At 52.5% G+C, this 9305-nt stretch overlaps 1 protein-coding gene across 7 annotated transcripts in view; it reads right to left on the reverse strand.

Moving 5' to 3' along the window:
• The window catches only part of CPT1C (carnitine palmitoyltransferase 1C), an 18828-nt gene that overhangs the window by 8494 nt on the left and 1029 nt on the right, over positions 1 to 9305 (reverse strand). For 2 of the 7 annotated variants that reach the window (XM_002917832.4, XM_034637990.1), the window contains exons 2-7: positions 9008 to 9085; positions 8744 to 8898; positions 4305 to 4444; positions 2082 to 2253; positions 1746 to 1847; positions 1524 to 1661 (exon numbers count right to left, since the gene is read on the reverse strand). In XM_002917832.4, the coding sequence (XP_002917878.2) occupies positions 1524 to 1661; positions 1746 to 1847; positions 2082 to 2253; positions 4305 to 4444; positions 8744 to 8884 (693 nt within the window). In that variant the 5' untranslated portion in view covers positions 8885 to 8898; positions 9008 to 9085. Of the gene's footprint in view, positions 1 to 1523; positions 1662 to 1745; positions 1848 to 2081; positions 2254 to 4304; positions 4445 to 8743; positions 8899 to 9007; positions 9242 to 9305 lie in introns of all 7 variants that reach the window. The other 5 variants (XM_034637993.1, XM_034637996.1, XM_034637992.1 and 2 more) reach the window with 5 other exon arrangements.

The raw sequence follows: 9305 nt of genomic DNA on the forward strand, positions 1-9305 counted from the left end.
TGTAGCTTGTCTGACTGAACCTTCCATGCTGCTGCCCCTTGGGGCTCTGTCCCAGATCCTCTTCCCTTCCAAGTCCAATGTTTCAATTTCATTCCGCAGCTGAAGGTCCCATTTGCTGTCACCTAGGCCTCTTTCCTGAGCCCTCACTCAGGTGTCCGTCTGCCCCAGGGCATCTCCCCGGCACCCCCCAGGCACCCTCACGGAGCTCAGTGCCTTCACTCCAAAGCTGCTGCCCTTCTCCCCATCTCAGAGAGAGCCCCGCAGTTCCCCCCACACCACGTGAGGCCCGTGGGTGCCATCCTCGCCATCTCCCCACCCCCAGCCTGGCAGTCCCAGCCCCACCCTCCTGCCCTTGACTCTGCCTCATCCCCCTGTCAGGCCTCCTCCTCCTCTCCAGATCCTCACCCTAACATCCTCTCCAGCCTCCCGGCCTCCAGTCTTTCCCCGACAGCAGAGCCAATCCTGACCCTTCCCTGTTCAGAATCCTCCCATGGCTCCTTGGCACCCCCTAGAAAAAGTCCAGGGTCCTCAGCTGGACTTCAGGCCTCTCCCCACCACTCCACCCTTACCTCTCGTGAGGATCACCCTGCAACCCTTTGTTCCAGCCAGAGGAAAGCCCTCCTCGTGCCCAGCCTATGCCCTACAACCTCCTTACTTCCTCACCTCTGCTCAGCCCTTTCCCTCCTACCAACCTAACAAGTTCAAGTTCTGTCCAACCCTCAGGACTCAGCTCTAAGAACTTCTTCTCCTGGAACCCTAATCCTCTCACCCAGTGGCGGTGTCCCCAGACCGTCCCACCCCCCAGACACTCACACCACCCTACGTGTCTCCTTATTGCTACGTCTGCCTCATCCCACACTGCCTGCCGGCTGTTTATGACTTCCTACAGAATCGGAGGCCTGTAAGCCCTGATTTGGGTGAAATGCTGTCTTGCTTTGTGCCTCAGTTTCCCAAGAAACTCAAGTGAGACTACTACCAAAGGCCTAGCTCCTGAACTCAGAATTGAAGCCCATTTGGGGGAGGTGCCGCTGCGCAGAAGGAAGGGGTAAAATAAGAACAATTCTGGGGGCGGGGGCTCAAAATGTTTTTTGCCTCTGGCTGGGGGAGAACCGAAATGTTGGATAAGTCCTGGAATCGTGGTTCCAATCCTGCAGGCTTGGGGGCGGGACTGTGGATGTGGCCTGGCCCTGGAGGCGGGGCTTAGATTATTGAAGTCAGGCTCAGAATGTTGGAGCATGGAGTGGGGAGACTCAAAATGTTGGCGCATGACGCATGGGATTCAGAATACTGGAGAGTAGGAGCAGCACGTCGGGGCATATGGGGCTGGCTTTAAATTATGGGAGTGTGGGGGCGGGGATTGGAATATAGAGCATGGGGCGGGGCTCAAAATGTTCGCGCGCCGCAGGGCCTGGGGCGTGGCTTGGGCGTGGCTTGGGCGTGGCTTGGGCGTGGTCGGGCGGGGCCTAGACCTACGGGTTAGGAAGGAGCGCTCAGAACCTTGCGGATCCGGGTCTGGGACTCACGTAATTGGACGCCCACCAGGACTTGAGCTGCAGGTACCACTGCAGCAGCGACGCCTGCAGCCTCAAGAATTCCTGCGCGAGGGCTGACGTCCAGTCGAAGTCCTCGTCGGAAAGGATGGGCCGGACGGATTCCAGGTACTGAGGGGCAAGAAGAGGGTAGGTCACGCCCCTGCCCGCCCCTGCCCCCGCCCCGCCCCTGGTGGAGGTCCGAGGCAGGCCCACCTTGCGCACCGTGTCCTGCACCGAGGGCACCGGCTGGCGTGGCAGGGAGCGCTGGTAACTGAAGAGCATTGTTTTGCGGCCGGAGAAGATGCGGACCAGGGCCTGGAGGGAAGCGGGAATTAGTGGGTCGTTACACCCCTCACTGGGGTCGGGGAGCAGGGTCGGGGGGTGATGTGGCAACCACAGAGAGAATGGGATAGACACCCACAGGAAGTGGGGGACAAAAGCCCGGGAGGAGGACTAGAGATCAGAGAGAGGTGGACAGGGTCCCAGAAAGGTGAGGGCAGAGACCAGGGAGGAGACAGAGAAGACGGGAAGGCTCTGCCCCTCACGTACCAGCCAGGTCTTGGTGGGTGAGGACATGGCTCCGTGGGGTTCAAGGAGCCAGCCATGGTAGGACAGAAGCAGCCTCAGGGCCACGTGAAGCGTGAAGATGAGGGCTCCCCACAGACACGAAGCAAACAGTGCCGCTGCCAGGACTCCCCGAAGCCTGTGGTGCTGTCCACCCCTGGGGGAGTGAGAGAGAGAACAGGCCTGGGTCTCCCGGCCTCAGACGCCCCTCCCCTCCGACCCCACCCAGCCCCTGCTCTTCCCAACGTCCTCTGACCCTGATCTTTTGACTGGGGGCGTATCTTCTAGAATTGGAGTCAGTCATGGAAATGCAGTTTCCTCTTTGTAAGTAGGCATGGATCCTCTCCCTGTGCCACACCCCTCCTCCCCAGGCTTCGTGAGGACACCAAAGCTCCTAAAATCACTAACCATGGAAATTGGTAGGTACTTATAAGTGGGAACTGGTATATTTTTTGAAGGGACACACACTTGTGGCACCCTGGGTAGCTCAGTCAGTTAAGCGTCTGCCTTCGGTTCCCGTCACGATCCCAGGGCCCTAGGACTGAGTTCTGCCTGGGGCTCCCTGCTCAGTGGGAAGTCTGCTTCTCCCGCTCCCTCTGCTCTGCCTCCCACTCACCTGTGCATGCAGTCTCTCAAATAAATAAATTAAATATTTAAAAAAAGGGGAGGCGCCTGGGTGGCACAGCGGTTAAGCGTCTGCCTTCGGCTCAGGGCGTGATCCCAGGGTTATGGGATCGAGTCCCACATCAGGCTCTTCTGCAATGAGCCTGCTTCTTCCTCTCCCACTCCCCTGCTTGTGTTCCCTCTCTCGCTGGCTGTCTCTATCTCTGTCGAATAAATAAATAAAATCTTTTTAAAAAAGGGGGGGGACACCCTTTTCTCTACCAGAAATCAAATTATACTCTAAAGCAGTGGTTCTCAAAGTGTGGCCCTTGGCCCGGCAGCAACCGCACTCCCTGGAAGCTGGTTGGAAATGCAAATCCGCAGGCTCCGCCCAGACCTACCGAAACAGAATCTCTTGGGGTGGGGCCCGGCCATCAGTGTTTTAACAAGCTTCAGGTGGTTCCAATTCACGTTCAGGTTTAGGAAACGCTGATTGAAAACTACAGTAGACCAACATGTTTGCAAAGTGGCGATCAGACGTTCAAGCAAGGCCCAGCTGGAGGACTTGGGGTGAGTTACTTCCCCTCTGTAGACTGGGTAAGTCTAGCCTCCCTGGAAACTCCTACCTCTGATCCTGGGTCTGCCCTTTGGGACTGTCTGTACAAAACCTGAATGTTCGGGGCGCCTGGGTGGCTCAATCAGTTAAGTGGCTGCCTTCAGCTCGGGCCATGATCCTGGGGTCCTGGGATTGAGCCCCAAGTTGGTCTCCCTGTTCAGTGGGGAGTCTGCTTCTCCCTCTGCCCCTCCCACCGCTTGTACTGTCTCTCTCTCTCAAATAAATAAAATCTTTAAAACAAAACAAAACAAAACAAAAACCCTGAACTTTCTTCCCCAGGACAAGCCAAGAATTAGAACCATTAGAACCTGTCACTTCACCCACACCTGGCTTCCAAACCTTTCCCGAAAATGACAATTATAATAATACAACCACTCCCATTTAGTAACCTCCTGGCACTCTACTGAATGGATCACGTGCATGCTTTTTTAAAAAAAGGATTTTATTTATTTGTTTGTTTCTTTATGTAGGCTCCATACCCAATGTGGGGCTCGAACTCACGACCCTGAGATCAAGAGTTGCATGCACCACTACTGAGCCAGCCAGGCACCCCTCCATGTGCATGCTTTTGTTTAATTTTTCCAACCACCCTGGGAAGCAATTATTATTACCTACATTTTATAAATGAAGACTGACAAGAGAATGGTGAAGTCTCTTGCCTAAGACTACACAACTGGAGCCCAGCAGAGCTCCTACTTTTGTCAGTGCATATATAACCATATCTGGACATTTTCTAGCTTGTCAGCGTCCCTCTTAGCAAGAAAGGGAGGAAATCACCTCCATTTTACTCATGCCGTACCTTTATTAATCTGACCCAAAGTAAGTCTTAGAGGTTACTTTTTAAAAGAATTATTTATTTTTTTAATTTTTATTTATTTATTTAGTTTGAGGTTACTTTTCTTTAGCAGGCATGCCACGCTGCTAGAGAAACTCACTGGGTTGAGGCAGAGGAATTAGGGAGGTTCCTAGGCTCATGTGGGGGAGCTCACCAGTCTGGCAGCAACTCTTTGATCTTTTCCATCAGTCCTAGAGAAGGATCCAACTGGAGGAACCAGGCGAGCTGGATTGCACTGAAGAGGAAGAGCCAGCTGAGGGGGCTGGCAGGGAACACACCAGTGAGAAAGTCATTCTGTGGGGAGGAAAGGGCACCCATTCAATCAATTATCCCTCCTCTGAGCACCATTTTTAGATATTGACAGAGCACCCAGCACGAGGTTCAGGACACTCTGGGTGCTCAAGACCCAGTGGGGACCAGACAGATCTGGGCCCTGCCCTCAGGGAGGTGAGTCAGGAATGAAGTGAGTGCTAATGGAGACAAAGTAAGGCACAGGAGCCCCGCGGAGGCAGGCTGCTCAAATGGAAGGAGTCAGGGAGGGTTCCCTGGAGGAGGTTATTCTCAGGCAAAACGATCCCCCATATGCAGCAGGGTCTGGAGTTCAGTAGGCCTTCCAGAACTCCATGGCTATGGAATGACTAGAAGTCCTGGGCTACTAACCAGGCTCCCAGAAAAGTGCCATGGAGATAACAACACTTAACCAAGTGCTCACGGCCAAGCACCATCCAAGTGCCAAGTACCGTCTAGAAGGATGAACTCGAAATCCCCCCACCAACCCTGTGAGGTGGGTACTTCGGTGGTCTCATTTTACAAAAGAAAACACTTAGGTTCAAGGTCACACAGACAGCGTGATAAGAGCTACTGTTAGTGGGGGTATCGGCATCAGGGCTCAAAGAAACCACATTCTCTCTTTTTCCCACATTTAACCAACAGGAAAGCCTCAGAGATCATGGTTTAGAGCTTGGGCTCCGGAGCCCTGGGTTTAAAATCCCTGCTTTGTCACTAACGAGCTAAGTGACCACAGCAAGTGGCTTTCCCTCCCCGACTCTGTTTTCTCCTCTCTAGAATGGGAACAATCCCAGTACTGCGCTCATAGCACTGTCACGAGGGTGGAATGAGAAAATGTCCTTCCACACATGCTGATTGCAGTCCTACAGCAGTGACAAGACAGCAAGAGTCCTGCTGTCCTGACAGAGACAACAGCTACCCAAGAAAAGGATTTAGGGTAGTGTGACAGATGGCAATAAGGACTATGGAGGAAAAATAAAGCAAAGGGGGCTGGGGGGAGGGCGAATTGTATAGCTCAGAGCCAGGCACACAGTAGGTGCTCAAAAAACATGATTATGACGATCCCTTCTGTTGCTACTCTGCTTCTTGCTGGGGATTTATTCACTTGATGATCCTTCTTTGGTTTGGCCAGAAAAGCTTACTGGCAAATGTGGTGCTTTCGTTGTTTATAATTTCTTTTCAAGAGAAGCTGTCGGTTCCTGAATCTGGTGCTCTGGATTGTGGTAGAAGAGAAGCTTCGTAATAACAGGAAATGTCTCCAGAGCCCTTCCCAAGAACCAGGGGCATCAATCATCTCCTTGCCCTGTTGCTCAGTAAGGCAGCAGTAAATACCATTATGCCCATCGCATGGGTGAAGAAAACCCGAGAAAATAGGAAGTTTGAAGAACTTGTCCTTAAAGCCACAGAGGGTCCAGTGTCAACACCTCAAATCATCCAGATGCCTCAGGACCCTAACACAACAGGTGCACTGCAAAGTGCCACATCTCAGGTGCATTTGGAAACCATCTCGCGAATTGCTCTGACCTCCTGCTGATGAACAACCCACGTGGATGCGGTGCCACGTGCCCGGCCCAAATGACCCACTGCACGTAATTCACGAAAGCCCCGTGGTGTGGGTCCTGGGACCACATTCTAGAAAAGCAGCCCAGAATAGCAGGCAGGAGCGTGGGCTCCACAGCCAGACTGCAAATTCTAGCTCTGCGTCTTAGCAGCTGTGTGACCTTGGGAAAGTGAAAACCCCCTTTCTGGGCCTCTGTTCCTTCATCTGTAAAGTGGGACTAATAATAGGTCTGCCTTAGAAGGCTATAATGAGAATCAGATGAGCAATAGGTTTATTTTTATTTTTAAAAGATTTTAGTTTTGAGTAATCGCTACACCCAATGGTGGGGCTTGAACTCAGGACCCCAAGATCAAGAGTCGTTCACGAGCAAAGGGTCTAAAGGGTTTGGTGAGTGTAGAGCCCAGGACACACTAAATATCACCTAATGTGATTTTAGAAATGAGGGAGCAGAAGCTCAGAGAAGTTAAGAACATGCCGGAGGGCACACAGCACCTCTGCGGACCACCAGGATTATAAAAACGGCCATGTTGGACTGGTCCCTTCTGTGAGTCAGGCCTTCTGCTAAAACAACTAATGCCTGCAACAATCCCTTGAGGGAGGGACTGTCGGGGATACCATTTTATAAATGAAGGAATTAGGAATTTCAGTTCTGCGGTTGCTAAGGGCACAGCCCTCATCCTGGGACCATGTTCCGAGAGCTATGAGACTTCAGGGTGGCCCCTGGGGTCCCAGGATGGAAGAGGAAGGACATAAGAGCACCAGGTGTCCAACAGGGAGAGAGGTGGCTATGTGACAGAAAGGCAAGAATGATCATTATTACAATTATCAATTAATATTAATGAGAGGGTCTGGGGGGGACTCAAAACTAGGGATCAAAATAGTCAAAAATGCAGCACTAGTCAAAATGCATCTACAGGCATAGAAATCAGAACAGTGGTTGCCTTGAGTGGGGGGCACTCACCGGAAAAGGGCTCAAAGGAATATTCTAGAATGGTCCAGGCCATGCTGTCTTGAAAGGAAGTTGGTTACACAGGTATTGTCAAAATTCAAGGACTGTACATTTAAAAAATCTATGCATTTTTTTCTGAAACCATATCTTAATTTTTAAAAAATACATGTATGTGTATATATGCGTGTGTATGTATATGTGTATTTAACCACAGACTAATGGCCGCATGGTAATGTTTTAATTGATGGATTAGCCTGAGGCCCAGGGGGTTCCAGGGGCAGGGCTGAAGAAGCTCTTTGGTGGGGGGGGCACCTGGCTGGCTCAATCAGTAGAGCATGTGACCCTTGATCTCAGAGTTGTGGGTTCGAGCCCCACATCAGGTGTAGAGATTACTTAGAAGTAAAATCTTAAAAAAAAAAAAGCAGCTCTTTGGGGGTCAGGGTAGTGGCTCTTTATCCACTGGAACAGATATCTCTCTATTTTAACAACTCATAAGGCTATAGAGGTTCAATCCAGCCTGTTCAAACGTCTCAGCTTCAGGAGATCCTCCTGGGCCCAGGCCACCCCCTTATTTAGTGGCAAGACCCCCAGGCTCCCTCTGCCCACCCTCAGGTGGGCTTTACTGTTCCCATAGCACAAGTCACGTGATCTCACATACTCCACATCTTGCTTATTTGTCCCCTTATTGCCTTCTCCAACTAAATCGAGAGTTCCACAAGGGCAAGATTCTGTCTTGCTTCCTGCCGTGTCCCCAGTGTCCCAAGCAGTGGCAGGCTCTTACTAAATGCTCCCTAGATACCTGGTTAATGGATCAAGAACTGGATCATCAAAAGCTAACACTTACTCCGCACTTGACATGGGCCAGGCAGTTTGCTCCGTGCTTACGTGTAAGAAGAATTCACTTAATCCTCGCGACTGTCCTGTGAGGGAGGTGTCATCAGCATCCCCGCTTGACATGTGGGGAAACTGAGGCTCAGAGAGGTGCGCTTGCCCAAGGCCACACAGCTAGTAAGTGGCAGAGCCAGGATTCAAAGTCAGGCTTGGCCAACCCCACAGGTGTTCAAGACTTCGGTTCACAGACAGGATGTGACCACCAGGGAGACTCTGGCTGTATGCAGTGGCAGAGTTCTAGAACTGGTGACCCCGGGGGCAGGCATGGGCTCTGGTTTATTCTAGAGTGAGGGCAACGAGCCCAGACTGGGACGGCAGCGTCTGTAGTGTTGGAGAAGTACGGATACAGACATTTGGAGGTTCACATCTGGGAACCACAAGGACGGTGCACCGCCTACTGGAGAGGGGTATTGGGGATTCAGAAGCGAGGGCAGGGAGGTGGCTCCCAGACTCAAGGGCACAAGCTAGGGGGAAGAAGGGTCCTTCAGGATTGGGGTGTGGGCTGACCAAGATGATCAGGTCATAGGGTTCTGAAATGAGCACACAGTTTAGAACTTGGAAATGAAAGGGGAAGGTGAGGGGAGCACCATGGGGTATGGGGTCTAAATTCTAGAAATTGGGTGGAAGCTGGTTTTGGGGTGTGAGGAAACAGGGAAGTGGCCCAGGAAGTGGTGTTAAGAGGTGATTAGAGGTTCACAGTAGGTGAGGTGGAGGGTTCCCAAGTGAGCCTCGGAGAACCTAGAAATGGGTATTTAAGGGGTTCTGAAAGTCGATAGCAAAATTCCCAGAAGGGGGTGACAGGATCCCAGAAGTGGAACCACCAAGATGCCGGAGGTGGGCCTCGGGCACCCCGGAAGCACCTAGCTGGATTCCTGGAAGGAAACCAAGCCGCAGCCCTCCTCACCCAGAAACGGGAGAGGTGCCTTTTCCAGGAGCGCAGTCCGGAGAGGTAGATCTCCTGCAACACGGGGGCACTGAGCTCCACTTCGGCCCCGTCCGAGGTCAGCGAGGGTCGGAAGCCCACGGCCTGGTGCGCTTCAGCCATGTCACGCTAGAGCCCTGGGAAGTGGACAGAGGGTCATTCTCCAGGTTCCCAGCCTCAGACCCAGGAATCCGGGCCCCCAACCCCCTCCTCCTGCAGACCCAGGAATATAGGACGGCAGCTCACCCTTCCCTAACCACCTGAGGGGTCTTGAAGGACTCGGCCAGACACCTCCGGTGTTGGAGGGACATCAACTGGGGACCTCTGTGAACGCATAGAGAGGCAGGAGGGACAACTCGCGTTAATCCCTTTTGCGGTTCTGCTGAGAACGAGGTGCAAGGCAGTGCGCCCCTCCCCATGAAGGACCTTCAAGATTCAGGGTTGGGGTCGGGAAACCGGTCCAGGGTTGAGTTGCGGGGTCTAGAGAAAAACATTAGTCCGAGACCCATTTGAAATGAACACCTGCCGGACGTTGGCACCGTCC

Source organism: Ailuropoda melanoleuca, chromosome 12, assembly GCF_002007445.2.
Source record: "Ailuropoda melanoleuca isolate Jingjing chromosome 12, ASM200744v2, whole genome shotgun sequence".
NCBI classification, from domain to species: Eukaryota; Metazoa; Chordata; class Mammalia; order Carnivora; family Ursidae; genus Ailuropoda; species Ailuropoda melanoleuca.